This window comes from Podarcis cretensis (genome assembly GCF_951804945.1).
Source record: "Podarcis cretensis genome assembly, chromosome: 12".
Classification (NCBI taxonomy): domain Eukaryota; kingdom Metazoa; phylum Chordata; class Lepidosauria; order Squamata; family Lacertidae; genus Podarcis; species Podarcis cretensis.
In genome coordinates this window covers 58,272,271-58,297,471 of record NC_137181.1, presented here as the reverse complement: position 1 = coordinate 58,297,471, position 25,201 = coordinate 58,272,271, and the positions used below count along the sequence as shown (strand labels likewise).

Sequence of the window (25,201 nt, the reverse complement as noted above, 5' to 3'; positions counted from 1 at the left end):
GTGCGTGAGTTACATTACAGCTCAATAAATGCTCATGCTACTCTCAAATAAGGTGCATTCAAATCAGGACTGTTAACACAACAGTAGTCTACATACCTTTGTCTTTCTTAAAATCCAAAGCATCTTCCTTATCTGTTACTATTTCCTTCATGTTGATTATGCTTTGGTGAGTAAGTTGTCGAAGAATCTTAATTTCTCGAATAGCTGTAATTGGAAAGCCTTCCTTCTCATTATCCAACCGTACCTTCTTCAGTGCCACCATTTCCCCTATAAAATAATGTTTTTATTCTATAATGATGTAATTGCATTCAATTCAGAATTTCCTGTGGCTGTTTGTATAATGTGAGACTATCAGGTATCTTATAAAACTGAAACAGAAATTTACTGCATAGAAAATGAAAATGAGTATATTTAAGCAGATTCAGTATGCAAATCTCCATGCAAATAAAACAAGTTAAAACTGCTTCTACTACCACAATGTCACTTTCTCATTTCAATCTCTGCTACAAACCACTATGCAAGGCATCACTCAGAGAAGATGTTCCGCATATGCTTTTCTGTATGGATGTGATCCCCCAAATCCCATTTCAAAAACCATTTCATTTTGCCCACTTAAGTTGATCCAGCAGTCGGAAGAACCTGTTTGTGGCTATGGAGCACAAGGCCCATTACAAGAGCTTAGAATGAAAGGTCTGTGCAAATATTATGGTGTAAATTCAAATTTCACCTCCAGATCACATGTGGTCCATCAACTCCAGCATTTTGCAACTCCACAGCAAGGTAGCAATACATTTATTCCACAAATATCAGAGATTGTGAGACACTCGATGTTTGTGTGGGAACGTCACCTTACATAAGACGACTTCCCCTTACTCTATTCATCCCTTTGTCCCCCCAACCCCAGCTGCGCTGGACTGTTCCCCAACCCTTCAGAGAACATTTGGATACAGCTGGATGTCACACATTTATTTTAGCACTAGTATTATTTACCCAATTTCTATTCCTCCTCCTGTCTCAATAAGCAATTGAAGTCAATAACTGACCCTTTTCCCATTCAATACTTCTGCATTGAATATTTGCACTTGGGTGCCACAGTCTGATGGTGCACATGCTCAATTCCACACATTTTACTATATCCATGGACTAAGCCGCACACTGGAAGAAGTGTGAAGAGTCACAGCTTCTTGAACGTTTCTTAAGGGCTTGTAGCCTAAACACACAATCATCTCAAGTACTGTCTTGCAGCTGTGGAGAATAATTGCATAATATATGCTCAGGAACTTGACAAAGACACAAAACATGCTGTGGTGATCACACTCAAAGTCAGCTATTTCTATGTGAATTGATTTTGAAAGCTTACCTGTATCTTTATCTCTTGCTTTGTAAACTTGCCCATAAGTTCCTTCTCCAATAATGCCAATGATATCAAATTTATCAACACAGCGTTTCCCCCAGTCAATTTCTTTTTGCTTTGTTTCACCATGGCGTGGTCCACATATCCTAGCAGACAGTAAAATGCAATTTGAGTGCATTTCCATATGTATATAATAATATTGTATAGATGTGTTTTTGGGTTTTTAAAAATTTTTTTACTGATTATGTTTATTGTAATCAGTTTTAGTATTTCTGTTATATTTATAAGTCACTTTGAGCCATTTCCATGAGTAATATGTATAATAATTATAAAAAAGAAAATATTAATAAAAATTCTTCTTAGACTATCTGCTCTTTTGTGCATACTATGACTTCAGCATTTATTTTCAGTCTAAACAAATGTTGCCATTAACCACAACTGTCATTTGCAATTTCATTTAAACCCCTATGACTGTTCCATGTAACCCTGGGGGTGTTGGTTTGCATTTACTGCTGATACTGAGCAGATTTTCAAAAACATTCTAATACAAAACAAGGATCATCTGTTTTCTGGGAAAACTAAAAAGAAACTCAGGATGCAATATCTTTCTTTCCGTAGAAAAATAGAGAAATGAAAGGATACACGATCTCAACCTGTACCAGTCAAATGCAGGTGTGGGCGGGTGTTTTAAATCCCAATATGACTTGTTAAATTGTTTCATTACCCATTTCAGATATTTCACTCCTTATTCCTACATCCAGGTCCTGCTATCCATCTGCTTGTTATCCTCAAATTTACTTGTCCAAATACAAAGAATTGTGCCCAAACCTCACTACACACACGGCTCATTCAGATATCGAAACAGCCAGAGTTTGCCTACTTCCTTACTTCTTCGTGCTGTGCTGGTCAACAGCTGCCATTTTCAGGCAGAAACCATGGAGAGGTGGGGGGGGGGTAGAGTTTGGACAAATCAGGGAGCAGGGGAGATGGGACAAATCAGCTTTTCCTTTGCCTCTCTTTTGCTAGCTGGTTGCAGCCATTTTAGGAAGAAGCCATGGCAGGAGAGGGGAAGAGACATTAGAAATGTTCTCATAGGAATCAATGGAAATCGTGGACTTGTTATGCAAATGCTTGCCTAACAAACGATTTCCAGGGAATGCACTGTGTTCAGGTAAGCAGGACCTGCATGTATTTCAAACTCCTTGTTACTCAGAAGTTAGACGCTATAATAAATTTACTGGATGAAGAAAACAGCATGCTATAATCTGATATTTCAGCAAGCCACTCAAAACATTTATGATATGGGTGGGATGAGGCATACTGAAGATTAAATATATGTTTAAGGCATATATTTAATCTAGGTGCAAAATGGTGATAAAGCTTTGTTATATCGGTATAATGAAATGGCAGCACACAATTGGTAGAAATGAAAGAAGGCTGTTCCATTAGCTGTATTTACAATCTGCCAGTGCATCTAGACTGGCAGTTTTAAAAGTACATGCAATCACAATTATGCTAACCTACTTCAGTTTTAGCTCCTTTTACTTCCTAAAACGAGTAAAATATTAAAAAGAAGCCTTAACAGAATCCTACGAATACTACTATGAGTAAGCTACCAGCATTTCTTATATTCAATAGCTCAAACAGAGATTTTAAAGTGATACGCTATGGAAGTGAAATACATGTATTATAGAAAAAGAAAAAATTTGAGCATACTTCGGTCTCTTTTTAAGATGTGGCTGCACTGGTGTTTTTTTCTCTTCTGGACTTCTGGATAAATCATCTCCTCCAGGCAACTCAGGTGGCAGTGGCAGATCTTCCAGCAAGTGACGCAATTTCTTCTCCACTTCTTTCTTAACAGCTTTCACAGAAATGCTCCCTTGAAAACTAGAGAAATATAGACAAACCTTTGGTAGCTTCCTATTTCAAAATCTGATGCCAGAAATCTAAGTCAGTTTTCCATAGTACAGCCTTCTCTAGCATTAATTTTGAATATGTGAAGGCATAAGCAACTGGAAATCAAATTTGCAAATATGTTAATAATATTAATAATCTAATATTAATATTATACTAGAATTTGAGGCTAGAGCATTTGCCTAATCATTCAGAAATTTAAATAACAGGCATTTTTCAAAACAACTCTGACATATAGGGAGCTCCAGCTAATTTGGGTATTATCTGTTACATGTTCACCTGGCAGTATATTAAGATTTATTTTTCTGAAACTTATTTGACTATTACACTCTCCATAGCAGGGGTGTAATTAGACCCACCCGGTCTCTCCATTTGAGCTGTGAGGCCATTTCTATCAAGCTATGCCCACCCACCCTCCAGCCAATGCCATATAGGACATCAGGTATGAGCAGGTAAGGACAGGACTTGGCCAAAATGATGCCGATCACCTGGTCTACAGTGTCTGCAAAGACCTTTTAAAACATCAGGGCAAGATAGCACTCTGGAGGATTTCTGAAGACCCCTGCAGGCTGGAAAGGTTACCCAACATAACTGTGATGCCAGGCGGCTGACAGGCGGGTAGGGGAATCCATCAGGCTAGAAAGGTTCCTCAGCCCTGCCCCATAGCATATGAGAACCAATTTCTGCAGTGTCTACCTACACGATGTATATAGGACAGATTAAGACTGGCTGTTATGGAGGGTTCTCAAACAAAATTCCAGTTTGAAGGTGCTTGTTTTTTTCAATGTCCCCCTTATTAGTTTAATTTTTTTTTAAATGCTATATTTACAAAGGCTCAAAACTTTGAATTTTAAATTGTCTTAAGTTTACATGGAATAAATAATGGTAAAATTCAGTTGTAATGCCAAAGTTAGTATCTTCTGGAATAACCGGGAGATAATGGTATTTCCAATGTTCTATTCCTTTTTATTCTATATACAGTCAAACCTTGGTTGTTGACTGTAATCCGTTCCGGAAGACTCTTCGACTGTCCGAAATGTTTGACAACCAAGGCGCAGCTTTCGATTGGTTGCAAAAGCTTCTTGCACTCAACTGGAAGCTGCGGCGGATGTTCGGGTTCCGAAAAATGTTCGGAAACTGGAGCATTTACTTCTGGGTGTTCGGGAGCCGAAACGTATGATAACGGAGGCGTTCGAGAACCGAGGTTTGACTGTAGAGTGCTTCCACTCCCCCCCCCCCCAATACACAGGTTGAATGGATCTGCATCTATGGATATTTAAGTGTAATTCCTCAATAAGCAATAACACAATTCAGGAACATGGGCATAGCCAGGGGTGGTGGCAGGGGAGGTGACTGCCCCCACAATCAATCAAAATCAATACAAATCTGAGGTTCTGCCCCCCCCCCCCCGCCATGAAAGTCTGCCACCCAACAAAAATCCTGGCTACGCCCATGTTCAGGAAGATTAAATATGACTTGCTATTATGATTTATTTTGGGTGGTTTGAATAACAGATATACTCATGCATTTTCCAGGTACCACTAATGTTGCAAGAATTTTAACTTCTTAGCTAGTTTAACTTTGTTTTTAAATTGTTGACTAATTTTCTGCTGAGGGTCTTTTGAGGCTGAAACATATACATATGTACCATGTTATTCCATTAGGTTTATCAGTCTTATCTCATGTACAGCTATTGGTAGATGTTTTGGGTTCATTTTATTAATCAATTTATTCAAATTAAATGTTTCTACACACTTTCTTCCTTGTTCATCCTTTATTTATTTATTTATTTATTTATTTATTTATTTATTTATTTCTCTCTCTCTCACCCTTCACCTTACGGTCCCAAGACAAGGACAGAACTGGTACAGAACTGTGGAGAATTACCAAAGGTAAAGAGGAAAGTAAAGGTAAAGGAAGGTGGGATCAATCTGCTTATGCCCTCCCTCACCTGGGACAATCTATATGGCCAAAAAAATGAAGAACACTGTTGCCAAAAATACAACTCAATTCAGCTATCACACTCTATTTTGTTTGTTACAGTAAAGGTACGTGTCAACCTGGCAAGGAGCCGAAGACAGGCTCAGACACAGGTTTGGTTAGTCTGAACTCAACAGAATTTACTCAGAAGTCCAACAAGGTTTCATTCCTAAAAACATTATTGCACGTATAATGATCATCTTCAGTTTCCTCATTCTTACTCCAAGAGAAAAAAGACGTTTGCTATATCAGTTCAGCAGTTGCAGCTATCTTTGTAAAGAAACCATTGTTGTTCACTCCAGTAGCAACCGCTCTCAATATGGCCACTGCCATAGCTAGCCACAAATGGCATTGTTTGCAAAGAAAAACAACTATTGAGGATTCATAGCAGGTGGGAAGAAACAAGACATATGATGGTGAATTCCTTCAAGCTGTGATCCTATGCACACTTATATGTACTAAGCCCACATAATTAAACAGGAATGTGCTTATGCGTAGGACATGTAAACCTCTCTTGGAAGCGTGAGAGAGGCGAGAGGAAAGGTGGGGGCTACCAAAAAAAATGAGCAGTCAGAGACTGGGTTGAAAGAGAGGCGGAAAGCCATATGAGATAAACTTCACTGATTTCAGTTCACTAATTAGGTAACAGGTAGGGAGGTGGGAGGTGTGTAAAAGAAGAAGAGTTGCATGTACTGGAGTTTACTTGCCGAAACATTGGCTACAGACTTCTAGTAATATTATGATACAGGTCCACACAAAGTAAATGAGAAAGAGGTAAAAATCTTTTAAGACTGTAGGTCCTTTAATATACTAAGACTGCTATCTGGTCTGTGGATATCAAGAAAAAGTCCTTAACACGGTTCAGGAATATTTTGTCTACAACACCTACAACATACCTGGAGTTGCAATAATCAGGTTGTCAGGTTATTTCCCCCCTTACATACGGCTTATCAAGCATTATTCATACCTTAAACAATGGTACGTAGCATCATCTTAAAAAAAAAACCCCAAACAATTTCCAGGTGGAAATTATGTCTTAAGAGAGAAAGTTAAGTATTTTACAACTCACCTATCTGTATCTTTATCTTCAGGCAGCATAGGTGGAAGAGGCAGGGGTGGAAGCGTGGAGGTTATTAGTGAAACACTGCGATCCTTTTCCTTAGGTGCTACACTTGGTGGGTGGGGCTTGCTTTTCTCTTTCACGGAAGCAGGTTGCAATGGTGCCTTGACAGGAGTGGCTTTGCTCTCTTTCGCCACCAAAACTTTTTGCTTAGCAGCTTTCTCTACAGTCAAATTGTTTTCCCCCTTTGTCTCCTGAACAGGGACTTTAGCCTTTGCCTTATCATTTTTCAAGACTGTACCACCTGAAGGGGAAGGTACGTGTTCAGTTTTTATCTTCTTCAGTTCCTTCACATTGTTCGCTTGAGGAATGGTCAACCCAGTGTTTTCAGCGCTTCCCTTTGTAGGTGTAGATGTGTTTGAAGCTTTCGCATTGGCCTTGGCTGCCTCTGCCGCTCTAGCTTTTTTGTTCTTATTCAACTCTGCAGCCAGGCTACTTTTTAGAGTCAGAGTACTAGGAGAAATACTCGACTGCCGACTTCTGGATCTTGATAATCTGTGCCTACTGCGGGATCTTGAGTGCCTTGATGAATAAGGGCTTCTGCTTCTGGATTTTGCTGATCTTCTGTTTAGAAGAGTAAAGATTTAGTCAGTGCCTATTTTTATATCCCACCATCTTTCTCTTTATTGAACAGCTTTTACAACCATTTCATTAGTATGTTTGCAGGGTAACTGACTTCTTGGTTAGAACCCTTTAGCAACAGCAGGAAATAATGTGATATATTTTACAACAGAGTTTTCCATCTCTGATCTAGGCATTGTAAACTTGACTGAACATAAATCAGCTCCACTCTTCGTTTTGAGATCAGTGAGGTCAGGATTTAATCCAAGAAAGCTTTAAAATTATTTTTAGTACTAACAGTTTTGACTTTCACTACACCAGTAAGAGAACTTCTATAACATTTTCTCTCAGGCACAAAAGGTAAAAGCACTTAAAAACTTTTGAATAGGAAATACTTGGGAGTACAAATAGGAAAATGGTTCAAATCAAATCAGGCTAGCTATTTAATTTTTTATGTTAAACCAATCTACTGTGACTTATGTCATCCTTACTGTTGAACTACAATTTCCATCAGCCCCAAACACCAAGGCCAAGGTTGAAGAAGGCTGACTTAAAACTTAAATGTACTTAGAGAATAAACATTTAATATCACACAGTAATAATTAAGCTATATATACACACTGTGAGTGCCTTAATGTAACAGTACATTCAGCTACAAATGTGCATGAAAATTGCACCTGTCAACACTAGTCTGGCTTGGAAAAAATAATTCCAACCATTTATTTTCTTTATTTTCAGGAGCCCTTTTATGCAAGATGCCACTGAGCAGTATTACCAGCCCTGTATAGGGAAGTTTTTAATGTTTGATGTCTTACTGTGTTTTAATTTGTTGGAAGCCGCCCAGAGTGGCTTCAGCAACCCAGTCAGATGGGTGGCATATAAATAATAAATTGTTGTTGTTGTTGTTGCTATTACTAGTATATCAGGCCTACACTCCTGTACAGTAGAAACTTGGTATAAATTTATATTATTGATATTCAGCTCCTCTATAGGTTTTCACATAGCTGCTCTAAAGCAGGCATCCCCAAACTCGGCCCTCCAGATGTTTTGGGACTACAATTCCCATCATCCCTGACCACTGGTCCTGTTAGCTAGGGATGGGAGTTGTAGTCACAAAACTTCTGGAGGGCCGAGTTTGGGGATGCCTGCTCTAAAGGATCAATAACACATGGCTGACAGGTGGGCAGAACCAGCCAGCTACCAAACTCACAGCTTTGCAAGTCTCTCCGCTGCTTCCAAAAGCACTGTATCCAGCATACAGGATCTTTCCAAAGATCAGGAGAACAGCAACTGCTTGCTGTTTGGAAAGTATTGCCTGCATGTAGGACTTTGCTGTGGCCAGCAGATCTTTCCAAAGACAGGTGTTTATCTCCTGACTGGGAGGGGAGAAAAGCAACTGCTTTTTGGAAGATCAGCTGTAGGCAGGAGCTTTATAACTGGAGGTCCAACTGGAATCAGTATCAAAAACCTCCTTTCACTAACTGGAACCTCTCCTGGCTATTGTTATCCATGTTCTGATAACCTCCAGATTAAACTACAGCCATTTATTGGATTTCTGCTCACTTGGAAATCTACTTGGAACCTTCAGTTACCCCCAAACATTGCTGTTCGCCTAAGCTGGTCAGGCCACTGAGAACACACCTGCTGGTTCTCCAACAGCTTGGCTAGCTGCTGGTTTACTTCTGAAACAATTCCAAATGCCGGTGGCTTATCCTTAAAATCCTATACAGCTTGAGACCTGGGAATCTGAAGAAGGAATCATCTTCTCCCACATGAGCCTATCATACACTAATATTTTCTGAGGTCCTTCTCTGGGTGCCCCATCTTTAGTATGTTAGGAAAGTGCAGACCTTCTCAGCTGTGGCACCCTGTGTTTGGAATATTCCTTATGATGCCAGAAGGAACTCTTTTTCCTACATGCATTCTTAATCTCTGGCTGAGTGTGGCTTTATCGGCTGTTGTGCTTTTGGGCTGCTTTACTGTAAACGTTTTACTCTTTACTGTAGTTTGATTTTATAGTTGTTGTTGTTTTTATTTATTTCTCAGCTGCCTTTAAAACACATGTACTGAAGAGCAACATAAAAATACCTCAAATACCCACCCACTCAGTTTTGACAAGTTTAAGAAAGATGCAAATTCACACTGATTTACTGAACTTCTGATTTAACTTAAATCTAATTTCCTTCTCCATGGTACTGCTGGCAGTATTGTTGTTATCAGATACACTCTTGTATAATTTAGTGCTACATTACCTGTAATATGCAACCACTGAAATAATTCTTTAGCATAGGGGTGGGGGGAATTCAGACACATAAAACTCAAAGTGAACACATTCCAATTCCTATCCTGCATACCTTGAATAGCTCAAAGGAAATTCCAATTGTTTCCTTTTCTCGAAGACAAATCAGATGTCCAGACCTGAAATGCTACTAAGCCACCCAAATTACACATGCAAAATCAGAATGAGCAGGAAACAAAATTAAACAACTATTGTTCTAAAAACTGCTTTCAGTAAAACTTTCAGGATGCTAAACTCCAGTGTTACCTCTACATGCAAATATAAGCTTGTATCCAGAATGGCAGTGAGAAGCCACTCATGCAAAAGGCTTTCCTGACACTCCTCCCTACTGCACTGTAGAAGTGTCTGTAAAAGCATCTCCTGAAGGGGTGGGTGTGTGTGGAGAGAGAACGAGACCAGGCTCACCAAAGCTGACTCTGCTCAATTTTCATTTCCCCTGCAGCCCCATAAATATAATCACCAAACCCCCTTACTGCAATTACTACTTTTTCAAAGCGTCAATACAATTATTAAACATAAACTCAACTGATCTTTAGCTACCCACTGAAGATTAAGTAACTATATGAATTTTCTTTGCTTACTTTCAGTTTTTTATGTTCTAAAGTATGAGTAATTCCAATATCATGCAAGTTTGCAATCCCAGAGGCAGCCACGCATTTTGGACGATTTATGTCAGGAATCATCACCTTGCCAACAAAGGTCCGTATAGTTAAAGCCATGGTTTTCCCGGTAGTGATGTATGGAAGTGAGAGCTCGACCATAAAGAAGGCTGATCGCCGAAGAATTGATGCTTTTGAATTATGGTGCTGGAGGAGACTCTTGAGAGTCCCATGGACTGCAAGAAGATCAAACCGATCCATTCTGAAGGAAATCAGCCCTGAGTGCTCACTGGAAGGACAGATCCTGAAGTTGAGGCTCCAATACTTTGGCCACCTCATGAGAAGAGAAGACTCCCTGGAAAAGACCCTGATGTTGGGAAAGATGGAGGGCACAAGGAGAAGGGGTCGACAGAGGACAAGATGGTTGGACAGTGTTTTCGAAGCTCCAAACATGAGCCTGACCAAACTGCGGGAGGCAGTGGAAGACAGGAGTGCCTGGCGTGCTCTGGTCCATGGGGTCACGAAGAGTCGGACACGACTAAACGACTAAACAACAAATGTCAGGAATACAACTGGATCCAAGTAGGAAATTGTATTTGGCCAATGGTCTAGATCTAAAACTGGCCCACTCTTTCTGGGCAATTTTGACAGGTGAGTGGAGCCACACATCTGGCAATCACCTGACATATGCCATCATTTCAAATGAATAATCAGAAGTGCCCCCAAGCACCCTCTAGATTCTTCCTCTTTCTGACTTTGGCTTTACATAAAACCATCACTGCAAAGAAAGATTATTTCCTTGCAGACTCAAGCACTGTGCATCTGAAAGCAAACTCCAAACATGACAGGGATACTGCACAAAGGAACTGATCAGGTGTTTAAATTCAGCACTGAAAGCTTCTCGTAAGATAAGTCTGCACCCATGATCTCTGAAGTGGAATCATCCTAGTGGGACTTGTATTTGGCACCCAATCTAAAAGGTGCTGAGTGCAAGCCCCACTTGCAGAACAACAATCAGGAGTGCACTGATTGTTCCTTTGCAGTCATGGCTAACTACCTCACATCTAACATTGCATAATTTCAGGTGTGCAGCAGACGACCCATGGTCTGGAGCAACCTTTTTCAACCATGGGACCGTCCACCGTCCCTCAGACCATGAGGTGGGCCAGACTATTTTTTTTGGGGGGGGGGTGGAATGAACCAATTCCTATTCCCCACAAATAACCCAGAGATGCATTTTAAATAAAAGGACACATTCTACTCATGTAAAAATATGCTGATTCCCGGACCATTTGTTTGCCGGATTAAGAAGGCGATTGGGCCGCATCCGGCCCACAGGCCTTAGGTTGCCTACTCCTGGTCTGGAGGCTCACCACCTGTGATTTATCGGGAGATTAAGAAGTGTGTACTATATTTTTCCTCCAGCACTAGAAACCTGTAAATTTCACATGTGAAAGGAAGGGGCAATGACACACAAGAGAGAAAGAAAACCACTAAAGGTATAGAGCTGACCATGATCCATTTTTAGCTATAATTCCAGGGGTTGAGGGTGCTGAGGAACAAAAGTAGGTTTAGTTACACTTTTCAATACAAACATTTTGTTGAAAAGAATAATATGGGAAAATTCAAGGCTATCTTCAAGATTTGGAGAAACTTCTTAACTTTACACGCCTTACAGCAGGAGTTGCAAAGTATGCTGGCTAGGATAGTACAGTGGCACCTCGGGTTAAGAACTTAATTCGTTCCGGAGGTCCATTCTTAACCTGAAACTGTTCTTAACCTGAAGCACCACTTTAGCTAATGGGGCCTCCCGCTGCCGCTGCACCGCCGTGCGATTTCTGTTCTCATCCTGACGCAAAGTTCTTAACCCGAGGTACCACTGTACTATTAGAGCCATATTAGGACACTAACCAAACTTTCTATCAGTGTATACCAACCATGCCAAGTCTATTGTATAATTTACTATTTATCGATTTTATCCAAGCCTTCCTCTCGAAGACGTCCAAGGTAGCCAAACAACTCAGCAGAATTAAAAACATTTACAAGAAAATTTAAAAGCTATGCACATTCTCCGTCTATAATGCCAATAACTGCAATCCCCACAGAATGGTTCAGTCCCTGCTTCTGCCCAGCAGACAGGCAGTTTCTGACACTGTAACAGTTGTCAGAAAGTGGATTCTTGCTTGTGTACTATGCTTTGCTACTTATGAACTGTAACCATTAAGCTGTGACCTGCCTTTTTCTCCAGTGAATCTTCTTGTTCCTTCACACATACACAAGCTCCTTTCCAGGCCCCAAAGTTTTGTACTTAGATAATGGCTTGCAATTCTATTCTATAACTATCTACTCTGGAAAAATAAACCTCATCAATTGCCACCCTCCCTCAGAAGCATAATAAAAAAAATTGGTTTATCACCTCTGGTTTGACAAGAATAATTACCAAAAACATTACAAGTCAAATACTACAAACAGGAGTTTCATCTGATACTCTGTTCCATTAGTATTTACCACGGCAGAATATTGAGGGGGCGGGGAGAGAGAAAGCATGTGTGTGAGTGTGTGATCACATGGACATACATCTTAAATTACTAGCTCCTAAATGATATAACCCTCTCTTGGTGGAGGGAGTAGGGTTTAAGGGGCAAGGGGGGATTTGAAACAAGGGGGGATTTGAAACAAAAAACCTTGCAAGTTGTCATCCACGCACTTGCCCTACTGGCAAGCCCTACCTAATCAGTGTGGAATGGGCATCATGCCATAAATAACTATGCACCTGAGGTTCAAACATTACAGACAGCTACTGCTGTAGCTCTTGCTCCATTCCACCCATTCACAGTGTAAAAAGCCAACTGTAGCACAGGGGTGGGGAACCTCTGATCCACAGACTGATCACACTGCAATTTTGCCATGAGGCCATTTTCCTCAAACCACACCCACCAATCAGCTGGTGTCACTCTGGAGGACCCTAATCCTTTTCCAGCTGAAAGTGGGGTGCAGCTCAGCTTGTTGAGATAAGGGTTCTGCATATGGTTAAACAGATAAAGCAGGAGACCTCCAACTTCCTAAACTGTCTCTGTCCTTTAAACTGTGCTGACCATCCTTCCTTTGAAGTAGAATCCTCAGGTTGCATCTCTCTCACTTCCGCCTCCTCCTCTCACTTCTCCCTTGGACCTGGAGATGAGACATCATCTTGGATCTAGCTCCTGACAACAAAGGAACCAGCATGGCTTTCTTGGCTCTCCAACTTGTTACATTAGGTAGAGCCGAAGAACTCTTTCCTACCAACATATGTATTTTCCAATAATAAGCATGGCATAAAGGACTACAATTGGGAGGAGACAATTTTTTTGGGGGGGGGGTCCTTCCCTTGTGCAAGAAGTGTTTCCACTAGCACAATGCCACCACAGAACACTTTCGAAAACTGATTTGAAAGCTATGAACAGAAGTTATGTGAACCAGAGTCTTAACTGATGCTAAAACGAGTTGAATGATTCTCTGTATCAAACAGGAGTATGGACTACTGAAAATGTTGACTACAATTAAGCAGTAATTCCATATGTGTATATATAGTCAACTCTCCATTTACACAGGGGTTACGTTCTGAACCCCTGTCTGCATACCCAAAAGGTTGCCTGTATCACCTCAGTTGATGGGCTGGAAGAACCTTCCCCTGTTCCCACCTGTCAGCTGTGTGAGAGCCTGTCCCTCTGGCTTGCACACATGAAGTGACAGATCAACTGCCACAGCAGAGGGGCAGGAAAGGCTCTTCCCCATCCATCAGCTGTGCTAGTGAAGCCATGTGGGTAAATGGGGAGTTGTCTGTACTGTGTAGGAAAAGAGGAATTGAAATTTGTAGTAATGAGCTACAAAAACTAACAAAGACTACAATTCTATAAACACTTACCTGGGAATAAGCTCCACTGAACTCAGTGGGGCTTGCTTTGCATATACAGAATTGCATTGCAGGTCTGCAAACAAAATAAATGCAAGCCAAGCCCTAAACCAAACAGTAGTCCTCCCTACTACAAGACTGATACATCGGTCATCTAAGTGAAACAGAGAGAGCTCATAAAGTGCTTTTCAAGGGATAAGACAACAGTCGTAACAGACAGGATTAGGTCAAGGGAGGTTTTTCAAAACCAGAGTAGCTACTGGCAGACATATGTTCCTAGAAAACTTCTTGTCATGTTACCAAGCCCTTATCTCAACCCAAAAAAGGTGATGTAGAAAGCACTCCTGCTTTATGTATTGATATAGAAATCAAACAAAAACTGAGCTGTTCAAAACTGAACAGTAATCAAAACCTTATCTAAAGAATACATCCCAAGTCTTAAAACAATCCTCCCATTTTCTATGAAGAGACAGTCTCAAATTTAACAACTTCAGCAGCCAAATGCAACCAAGAATTCCATGCAGGTGGGTGAGCTGACTGGCTGAGAAAGCATAGAAAATTCTGTCTCTCCTGTCAGCCCATTTGGTTCCCATGATCACTGCAGAAGGAAAACCCTTTCCTATATCACAGAAACAGAATAGCAGAGGAGATTTAGCTCATGCAGTCATTCCTCTACCAGTCCCCTTGGTAGAAGACAATTTTTATACTAGCCTATTAAGAAGCTACTTCCTTGGCAGCAAAGGCAGAAACATAGGCTAGTAACTTGCAGCCACATTGCGTTGCAGATAACAGCCTGTTTTTTCACAGTATAATATTTGAGGAAACACTTCTGTAGTGTACTGAGAAATGCTACCAGTGAAATCCTACACATGTCAACTTGCAAGTACGCCCCACTAAGTTCAGTGTCACTTACTTCCAAAGAATCATGCATAGGATTGCAGCCTACTTTGCTTAAGCTGTAAAACATTTAGAAGTGAATAGTTTTTAGCTCAAAACATCTTACTTTTTCAAAATTTTCAGTTTGAAGTGATTTGGTTCTGAAAGGAATTTCACAATACTTTCAGTGTAGGTCACCTGCACCACTCCAGCAGTAACTGATTGTAACTACCCCCAACTTTTAGCACAATTTAGAAAGAGACCTCTTTAGAAAATACCTATGGCACTTTGCTATGACCCTAAAAGTTCCATCAAATTAAAGAAATGCCGATTTCGTGTGAAAATTCTACATTCTCAAACTTGGTAATGGGTTCAAGCCAAAGCTCCCCAGCTGAGTTGTATTTCCTACTATGGTCCCACAAGAGAAAGGAAAAGGGAGGTGTTTACATATTTAAGACCACAACTTAAAGAGAATTCCCAGCCTATCCCTTTCGGGTCAGACTTCTGAACCTTTCCGGAGGAAGGATCCCTCCCAACCATCCAGGTGGCCGCCCTGCACCTTACCTGATGGCGGGGCTGTAGGGGCTGCGAGAGCGGCGCCAACTGCTGTACGGGCTGGGGGAAACATCCCCGCCGCGCTCGTAGGAGCTGTGCCGGCTATAGCTGGGCGAGCGGCGGCGATAAGGGCTGAGAGGCGAGCGGGGGCTGAGCGACTTGCGGCTGCGCTGGCTCTGCGAGGCCCGGTGGCTGGGCGGGCTGTCATCGCGGCCGGGGCTCGGCGAGGAGCGCTGCCGCCGGTAGGCCTTCGGCTCGGCCTTGTCCTCCCGGTACGCCTTGGGTGTCTCCTTGTAAGCAGACGGAGGCTCCTTGGCCGCCTTCGCCTGGCTGCGCGGGGCTTTGCTCTGCCGGTCCTTCCTGCTGCTGCTGCTGCCGCCGCCGCCGCCGCCGCTGCTGGGCGAGACAGCCGAGCCCTTCCTGCGGCCGTCGCTGCCGCCGCCGCTGCTGCTCCGGGGCCCCTCTCGGTCCTGGCCGCCGCCGTGGTTGTGGCGGCTACGGGACTTGGAGGAGGAAGAGGAGGAGGAGGCCTCGGCTCCCCCTACCCGGGCGGCCGCGGCCGCTCCCTCCGGATGCTGCTGCTGCGGCGGCGGCGGCGCTTTGTCCTTGTCCTCCCCCCGCCGCCGGTGCTCCCGGTGGCGCTCCCGGGAGCGCCGGCCGCTGCTGCTGCGGTGCTCCCTCCGCGGCGGCCGCCGGGGGCCCCGCTCCGCCTGGGCGCGGCTGGAGCGCGGCTGGCTGCCGGCGCCTCCGCCCGAGGAGGAGCCCGGGCTCCCCGCGCCGCTCCCCGCCCCGGCCGTCCCGCCGCCCAGCGGCCCCTCCGACTGGGAGCTGACGTCGTCGTACTCCTCGGCCGCCGCTTCCACCAGAGGCCCCAGGCCCGCCCCGCTCCCGCGCCGCTCCGGCAGGCCCGCCCCCCCGCGCAACCGGACGCGCCGCCGCTTGTGCCGGGAGCCCGGGCGCCGCTTGCCCCGCGGCCGCTTCCGCTCCCCCCCTTCCCCGCAGCAGGAGGAGCCGGTGGCCGCCAGGAACAGCAGGGACTGCGGCGGCAGCGGCGGCTGCAGGAGAGAGGGCTGCTGCTGCTGCGACAGCGGCGACGGCGGCGGCGGCGGCAGCAGCGGGAACAGCAGCGGAGGGGCCGCCGCGGGAGAGGCGGGCAGCGGCTGAGGAGAAGGAGGCTGAGGAGGCGGCGGCTGGGCCGACGAGCCGCGCTTCCGCCGCCGGTGATGCAACCGCTTCTTCTTCTCCGCCGCCGGCGACTCGGAGCCGCCCCAGCCCCGGACGCCGCTCCCGCCTCCGGACGAAGACGCCGCCGCCGCCGCCTCCGAAGTGCTCGGCATCGGGACCGCTCCGGCGAACAGGACTCCGTCAAGGCGCCGAGGACGAGCCCCGAGCAGGAGCCGCCATGGGATCCGGATCCCGCGCGCGCCGGCGTCTCTTCACATGAGGCGCCCCGGCCTCCTCCGGCCTCCTCCTCAGAAGCGTCCCCGGCGGCCCCTGACGCGAACGCTCCGCATTCCCGGCTGGGCCCCGAGTGAGGCCTGGCGCGCCTCGGCCGCCGACAGTCTCCTCAGCCCGCCCCGCGCCGGCGCGCAGGATCCCGCCGCCCACGGCTCGTCGCTTCACGGCCTAAGCCGGAGGTGGCGGGGCAGAAGCGGCCGCCGAACGGTCCCCGTCGCCCGCTTTGCGCTTCTCTGTCTCTCCCTCACACTCCCACAGAAAGAGACAGAAGGGGAGACCGGCCCGACTGCGCCTGCGCCGTCGCTGAGGTAAAGACGGGGGCAGGCCTATCTGGAGAGCTCGGCTCGCTTCCCTCAGCACCGAGGGATCTCGCGAGGCTTTGCTTCGCTCCCCCCTCCTCCCTTCCCCTACTGTACGGAACTTCCGGCCGGCGGCTTCCTCGACCGCATCCCGGATTTCAGAGGTCATGGGGAACTGCCCCCGATGCGACACTTCCGGTCCCCGGTTGAAACTGGCAGCTCCTCCATGTGCGGGGCAGGAGGGAGAGGGGCGACGCAGGGTGTCCGAAAGAGCTCGAAGTTCTCTGGCTTTTTAGAGGCTCGCTTCCGTGGCAGCTCAAATGAAGCGATGTAATTAGGTTTTTCTGACAGTCAGATGGGCGGGGTATAAATAATATATTATTATTATTATTATTATTATTACATCTCTCTTTATTTTTTGGTCCAAGCAGTGATTCGACATGAGGAGAAGATGTAGGGATGGAAGGTTCCTCAGCTGTTGATTTTTCATTTTATTTAAAGGCACAGGGGACCTAATTTAAGAATGGCTCTCTCTATTTATTCCCGGAAACCTAAATGCGATACTTGTTTCCAAATACCTTGATACAATTGATGGATAAATGTTGTTTTAATAAATATATCGTCTGTAAATGCAACAAAATTTACACTGCATGTTTCTAGCTTATTTAAAACTTGATAAAGTGCTTAATCTATAACAGAAATGTATAAAGTTTTTGATAACTTTTATGTCTCCAAACAAATCATATGGCTTTGTTCTTGCATCTTGTTGTTACAAATCACATAAACAAGCTCCATTATCTTCAATTTGCTGATTTTGTGTTAGTCTTATTTAGTTTTGTCATGACTCATGAAAGTCATCTCCCCAACTCCAGAGTCAGGATTTTTCTGCTAGTGGAGGAGGGGTTTTCCAGATTTCTGCTCTTGCTGCTGTTAATAAATAGGTTACCATTTCTTGATCTTCGCCCAAAGTGATGCTTTTGCGACATCCTAATATTGTAACAATAGGATCCATGGAAAGGTCTTAACCAAGGATGTTATTTATTTGTTAATACTGACTGCCCAAATAACTTGATAATCAGATATTCATAAATTATATGATAAGCATTTGGACCTCTAAAAGGATAATTTTTGTTAAAGTACTTGGATAGCATCAGACCTGCTATCAGACATAACAACAACCACCTAAAAATAGCTGGAGAAGGGTCATTTGCTTTGTATGCAGATATCCTGCTTTGTTCAAATCCTGGCATTGCAAGGTAGGGCTGGGAGAGAACCCTGTCTTAAAATCCTGGAGAACTACTGTCAATGTAAAGCTAAATGGACTAGATGTGATATAGCAGTGGGGAAGACTGCACCTCCTATATCTATTCTAATAAATGCTTGGTGGTCCTTGTAGGCATTCATGAAACCTTCACTTCACTGCTAGCAAACATACAGGCTTCCAACTAAATTCATCAGTATGCTGATGACACGCAGCTCTGGTTCTCATTTACATGGATGGCCCAATTAGTGCCATTGCCTTCCGTTAAGAGTTTGGGTGTAATCCTTGACGCCTCCCTTTCCATGGAGGCGCAGGTTACAGCAACAGCCAAGGCGACATTTTTCCACCTTCGCCGCATCAAGCAGTTGGTCCCTTACCTTTCCCGCCCCGACCTGGCCACAGTGATCCATGCGACGGTCATCTCCAGGCTTGACTACTGTAATTCGTTCTACACGGGGCTGCCCTTGAAGCTGTCCCAGAAACTCCAGCGGGTGCAGAATGCTGCAGCGAGACTCCTCATGGGGTCTCTGCCATGGGAGCATATTCACCCAGTGCTTTTCAAGCTGCACTGGCTCCCGGTGGAGTACAGGGTCAGATTTAAGGTGCTGCTTTTGACCTTTAAAGCCCTTCACGGCCTAGGACCCTCGTACCTACGGGACCGCCTCTCCCGGTATGTCCCACGGAGAGCCTCAAGGTCCATAAATAACAACACCCTAGTGGTCTCTGGCCCTAAGGAATTTAGATTGGCTTCAACCAGAGCCAGGGCCTTTTCAACTCTGGCTCCGGCCTGGTGGAACGCTCTGCCTCATGAGACCAGGGCCCTGCAGGATCTGATTTCTTTCCGCAGGGCCTGTAAGACAGAGTTGTTCCGCCTGGCGTTTGGCTTGGAGCCAATTTTATTCCCTCCCTCCTTCTCTCTCTCTCTTTTTTTTTTTTTTCCTTTTCCTTCTCCTCCTGCGATGAGGCTACATTTTAATATTTTAATGTTCCATTATTTTAATGTTGTATTTTATTTTTGTTTTTAAGTTGTAATCATTCATCTTGTTTTTATTATTGTTTGTAAGCCGCTCTGAGCCCGGCCTTGGCTGGGGAGGGCGGGGTATAAATAAAATATTATTATTATTATTATTATTATTATTACATCAACAAGTGTGAAAGTGGTGTACTGGACCAGTGTCTGGCCTTGATAATGGACTGGATGAGAGCCAATAAACTGAAGCTCAATCCAGATAAGACTGAAACACTGGTGGCCCCCAGCTGTGCCACTATCTGGGCAGGGATAGCCTAATTTTTTGTTTTTTATGCTCTGGTAACCTCTAGGTTAGATTATTGCAACACATTATAATTAGGACTGCCTCTGAAGACGGTTTGGAAACTTCAGCTGATGCAGAATTCAGTGGGCAGGTTGCTCACTGCGACAAGATGATCTGATCATATAGCACAATTCCTGGCCCAACTCCACTGGATGCCAATCAGTTTCCGGGCTTTAAATGGCTCAGGACTGCAATACTTCCCGGACCACGTCTCTTCATATACACCAACCTGGACCCCGCAATCAAAATCTGAGGCCCTTCTTTGTGTGCCCCCTCCATGAGAATCCTGGAAGGTGGCAACACGAAAACAGGCCTTTTCTGCAGTGGCTCCTCGTTTGCGGAATGCTGTCCCCAAGAAGGTTCGCCTGGTGCCTTCATTACATATCTTTAGGCACCATGCAAAAACAATCCTCTTCTCCCAGTGCTCTGGCTAATTAAACCATCTATATTTTTTTGCAGGAGGTATTCTTTCGTAGCACACAACTGTTACCCAAGAAGTGGAACCAAATAAGAATACAGAGGATATTGATTAGGGATTTATCACCCCCAAGGCAGATGTGTCCCAGCTAACATTAGAAGAATCTTAGCACATCCACAGACCCATGCAAATTAATACTTTTGTCAAAGACCTCTGGGTATAGGGTGGTATAAAAATTTTAAAAATAATGAGATGAAAGAAAATCAGCACAGAGCTTTCTTCTTAGCTAGCTCCCCCAGTGCCCATGGAGCAGAATAATAGTTCTCCAATGTTTGCTCTAATTCTGATTTCTCACAATAATAGCACTTTCAAATGCAACACACAGGTGTGATTTTCATTAATTAAATTACCGAAGATCACAGAGTGGTTTACAATATAAAAACACAAGAATACATACCCTAATAACAAGCAATAACCCACTGACAGTTTGAAAGACCATAGATTACTGCCTCCTTTGCTGCCTTCACTGCCAATAGGTCAGCTTGATTATGAGTCCTCACCATGTTCAATTGCATTTGACTGGAGTTTTCCTCCACCCGTGTTCAAGCTGTCTCCTAGCTTGTTTTCTTGCCCTAAGCTCTGGAGTATACCAGGGAGCCAAATGGGTTCCACGAAGAAGGAGAGGGCACTGAGGGGTGATTGTGTCAGTGGCCTGAGCCATTCAGATGTTCCAGAGGTCAGCCAGGGCTTTGACAGGAGTGCCTCCTGTCATATCAGCTGGAAAATCCCCCCAAGCCATCTGAAAACCCATTAGATCCATCCGCCTCTGAGGATGAACCATCAAAAAGGTCCCCTGCCTCTGCAGAGGTGAAAAGGTGCTGAAATCCTAAATCTCTACCAGAAGTGATCTGACCATGATAAGGGACTGGTGTCGTCAATATTCCCCACTTTCAGATGACCCCTTTTTTGCCCAGCCCTGGGAAGGAATACACTTTCACTTTGGAGTCAGCTCATGAGCTGCACATGTTGGAATTTGCTTAACAGAGCATAAGATAGACACAATCAGGCCTGATATGTAACTTTCAAAATTAAGTATTTTATGGTGCATTTCCCTAGTGCATAGCTATTGCAGGATTATGATGAACAGATGTATCGTGGGCAGGAATGAGAGTGGACAAAAATAGCACAATTAGGTGTGGTTAGTTTGAGGAGAAATCGTCCACTCAGCAAGCTGGTCAGTGCCTGTAAGATGATTCCTGGCTACTCTGCAGTCTCTTGAATCAAGTATCCTTGAAATAGAGTATAAAAGATCAAAGTCTAAATTATGTCTCTTCCCAATGTCACTAGGTTCCCAACTTCAAACAGTTTTGTAGAATAGACACACCATGTCTAACACAGTAGAACCCATTTATTTTTTAATTTGTCTTGATCTTAAAACTTCAAAAGCACCCTCCCAAAAGGAGGCTAGATCCCTGGTGCCCATTATTTACAAGACTCAGGACAGATCTGTCCATGAGGCAAACTGAGGCAGCCACCTCAGATGGGAGAATCTAAGGGGCACTTCTGTGGGTGCTCCACCACCACCATTGGAGAAGGAAGAAGTGGCTGCTTTTGGTGAGATCTCATGAGGCTCTCACAAGACCTTCCAAGACCCCAGAAGCCGCAATTGCCTGACCCCAGTAAGCGAACTTCGGTGGGTGGGGGGAGAGGCAGCAAAAGTGGGACAGCACCTTCCTGTTTCGCCTCAGGCGGCAAAATTTGATGGGCTGCCCCTGACAGGACAGTATGAGATCTAGAAAAACAAGCTTGTGCTTTCAAAGAAGAGTGAATATTTTACTTTTAATACACTGCAAATTGCTTCAAAAACTCTCTCATACATGTTTGGGGGGGGGGGGAGAGAGAAGGCAACCTTGTTAGATATGAAGAAAGCCATGCAACCATATTCCATATTGCTGTTGCTTTTTCTTCCTGCTTTGATAATAGGCTGTGGTCATTCATGCTCCTAGGAAATCCCTTACTCCCTCCATGCCCAGATTCTTAGGGTTCTGGCTGAGCTCCCCTAATCATAAGAGGAAAAAAATGTACAAAACCCATATAAGGAGGATATAACAAACCAAGTCCCTTCCCCTGTTTTGTCTGTTTTGGGGGCCTAATTTGGCCCCCCAGCCGATTCTATCCGGCCACTGTGGCAATGTATTTATTGGGGTCAAATCGTAAAAAAAGCTCAAGTTCAATCATAAAAAAGTTTAACAGCTTTGGGGTAAAATTGTTTAAAGAAGCTCAACAACTTCAATCACGCATGTTCACTTCATCAAATTTGACCCCCTTTGGGGAAAAAGTTTGCCTTGAAAAGGCAAACTAAGGCCCACTAAGGCCTTCTAAATCCGGCCCGCAGATGGTCCAGGAATTGGCGTGTTTTTACATGAGTAGAATGTGTCCTTTTATTTAAAATGCATCTCTGGGTTATTTGTGGGGCATAGGAATTTGTTCATTCCCCCCCAAAAAAACAAATGCATAGACCGGCCCTCCACAAGGTCTGAGGGATAGTGGACCGGTCCCCTGCTGAATAAGTTTGCTGACCCCTGCCTTAGGCTGTAACCCTACACAGTGTCAAGTATACATGCTAACCTAGAAGTTCAATTGAACCTAATAGGCTTACTTCTGAGGAGGAATATGTAGGACTGCACTTGAATGTGTAGGACTGCACTTGCAGCAATATTTAGACTCCAAGATCTCACTGCAGGCATTAAGAGGAAATATTCCTCATACGTTGTTATGATAGTAAGTCTGGTAGATTACAACTGTCAACTAATTTCTCACACATATAAGCATGCCAATTTTCTAAGATTGTCCTGATGAATTAAGGGGAACAATCTTTCTTATTCAGCCAGTGAATTGTTTAAATTACTGTAAACTAGGATGTTGTAAGGCTAACCTCCACACTGACAACAATTTTAAACTTGTAAAACAAGTTTACACATCAGTCATAGGTGAGTTCCCAGCAACTGCCGGTGTTCTTCTGTGTGTAGCTGAATGGGTAACTGATTCAGGCCAGTGCATTGTAGAACAAAGAAACAGGATGCTAATGTTAATTAGGTTAAAGTTTATTAATAAGAAAACTAGAAAATTATGCAAGTTAGATTATATCTTAAGCCTTGCTCAGAAAAATGAAAGGCTGATACAGGTCAAATCAGACTATTTTGGACTGAGTCAATTTGAACATGGGAAACAAAGAAATATTTTTCACTCGTTGTTGTTGTTGTTTAGTCGTTTAGTCATGTCCGACTCTTCGTGACCCAAGGGCCAGAGCACACCAGTCCATTGGCCAAATACAATTTCCTACTTGGATCCAGTTGTATTCCTCACATTTGTTGTTTAGTCGTTTAGTCGGGTCCGCCTCTTCCTGACCCCCTGGACCAGAGCACGCCAGACACTCCTGTCTTCCACTGCCTCCCACAGTTTGGTCAAACTCATGCTGGTAGCTTTGAGAACACTGTCCCACCATCTCGTCCTCTATCGTCCCCTTCTCCTTGTGCCCTCCATCTTTCCCAACATCAGGGTCTTTTCCATGAAGTCATCTCTTTTCATGAGGTGGCCAAAGTACTGGAACCTCAGCTTCAGGATCTGTCCTTCCATTGAGCACTCAGGGCTGATTTCCTTCAGAATGGATAGGTTTGATCTTCTTGCAGTCCATGGGACTCTCAAGAGTCTCCTCCAGCACCATAATTCAAATGCGTCAATTCTTCGGCGATCAGCCTTCTTTATGGTCCAGCACTCATTACACTCATTACATTTTTATTAACTTGGATGTTCAATTATTTTACTGAGATGAGTTTGAGTTATGATAGTTAAGGATTATGTCAAGGTTTCTGTTTTCAGCAAAAATAATGATTTGCCCATTGGAATGAAACATTTGGTACCTGAATAAAAGAGGGTGCAAGGCAGGAGGTTTTTGTTTGTTTTTTTACTAACACCAGATATGACTCAAACATTTTGAATCTTTCTGTGGGTCCTTGGTTTATCAAAACGAAATTTTCTAAACCGCAGTAGTGTGAAGAAAGGTTGAAACTTTTTATTAATGTGAGTATTCTGAAACCAGGAAATTGTTTAAAGGGTCACAAGAACGTAAGAAAACCCTGGCTGGATCAGGCTAAAGACCCGTCTAGTTTGGGTCTCTGTTGGCACCGTGGCCAACCAGAGCCCATGGGAAGACCACAGGCAGAACCGGGTCACAGCACTCTGCTGCAACCTTCCAGGAGCTGCAAAGGTGGGAACCAGAGGCGAAAGCAGGCTGAGCAATGGATGTGGTTTCTTTACTTTGTGCAGTAGGCTACATTCCAGCCATGCAAAAGCCAGAGGTTTCTCAACACACCCACATCTCTCTCCAACCATGCAAGCCAGTGGCATTATTACAATTCAGAAATACAGTACATCCTAGCCAGGGAAAAGTACTCAAGGAGTATGGCCTGGGGAGAGAGCCCTGAGGACTGGGTAGAAAGGAATAGCCTGAGGTTCCTCACTCTGGTTCTATAAGTTAAATGACATCTCTGTTACTAGAGTGCATCAAAGAAAATTATTCATGGAAACAAAACTAATTTGTGTTGTTATCTTTTAACTCAAGGTCTTCATAATCTACATTTTAGAAAGCAATCATCTAGAGTGGTTACCTAGCTTGGAATACACTGCCTAAACCAGCCTAACAGGTTCAATATAGCATAAAAAAACAATTTGTTGAGTTGAAAGGTATTATTGTTCCACCTTGTGGAGACTGCCAGTTCATTCATATATTCTGCATCTCCTCCTACAAATCAGAGTGTGGTAAATGAATACTTTTTAAGTAGAGCTCCAAAACCACACTGTGTTGCTTCTATGCAGTCTTAAATCTTCTGTGGTCAGAAGCAGGTTGCAGGGAGTCCACCCTATGCTTAATTCTTGCATGCAGTTCAACACAATCTATGCACTCCATCATGTAAAAAGTGGGTGGGGAATAAAGTTTTATTTAACTTCCTTTATTGTTGTTGTTTAGTCGTTTAGTCGTGTCCGACTCTTCGTGACCCCCTGGACCAGAGCACGCCAGGCACTCCTGTCTTCCACCGCCTCCCGCAGTTTGGTCAGGCTCATGCTGGTAGATTTGAGAACACTGTCCAACCATCTTGTCCTCTGTCGCCCCCTTCTCCTTGTGCCCTCCATCTTTCCCAACATCAGGGTCTTTTCCAGGGAGTCTTCTCTTCTCATGAGGTGGCCAAAGTCTTGGAGCCTCAGCTTCAGGATCTGTCCTTTTAGCGAGCACTCAGGGCTGATT

The 25,201-nt window shown here is 44.1% G+C and overlaps 1 protein-coding gene across 1 annotated transcript in view; it reads right to left on the bottom strand.

Annotated features, from left to right (window-relative positions):
* CDK13 (cyclin dependent kinase 13) overlaps positions 1-16,592 on the bottom strand; it is a 36,757-nt gene extending 20,165 nt beyond the window's left edge. The window contains exons 1-5 of the mRNA XM_079947514.1: positions 15,160-16,592; positions 6,318-6,932; positions 3,071-3,241; positions 1,361-1,500; positions 97-267 (exon numbers count right to left, since the gene is read on the bottom strand). Of these exons, the coding sequence (XP_079803640.1) occupies positions 97-267; positions 1,361-1,500; positions 3,071-3,241; positions 6,318-6,932; positions 15,160-16,487 (2,425 nt within the window). The 5' untranslated portion in view covers positions 16,488-16,592. The remainder of the gene's footprint in view (positions 1-96; positions 268-1,360; positions 1,501-3,070; positions 3,242-6,317; positions 6,933-15,159) is intronic.
* Between the last annotated feature and the right edge of the window lie 8,609 nt (positions 16,593-25,201).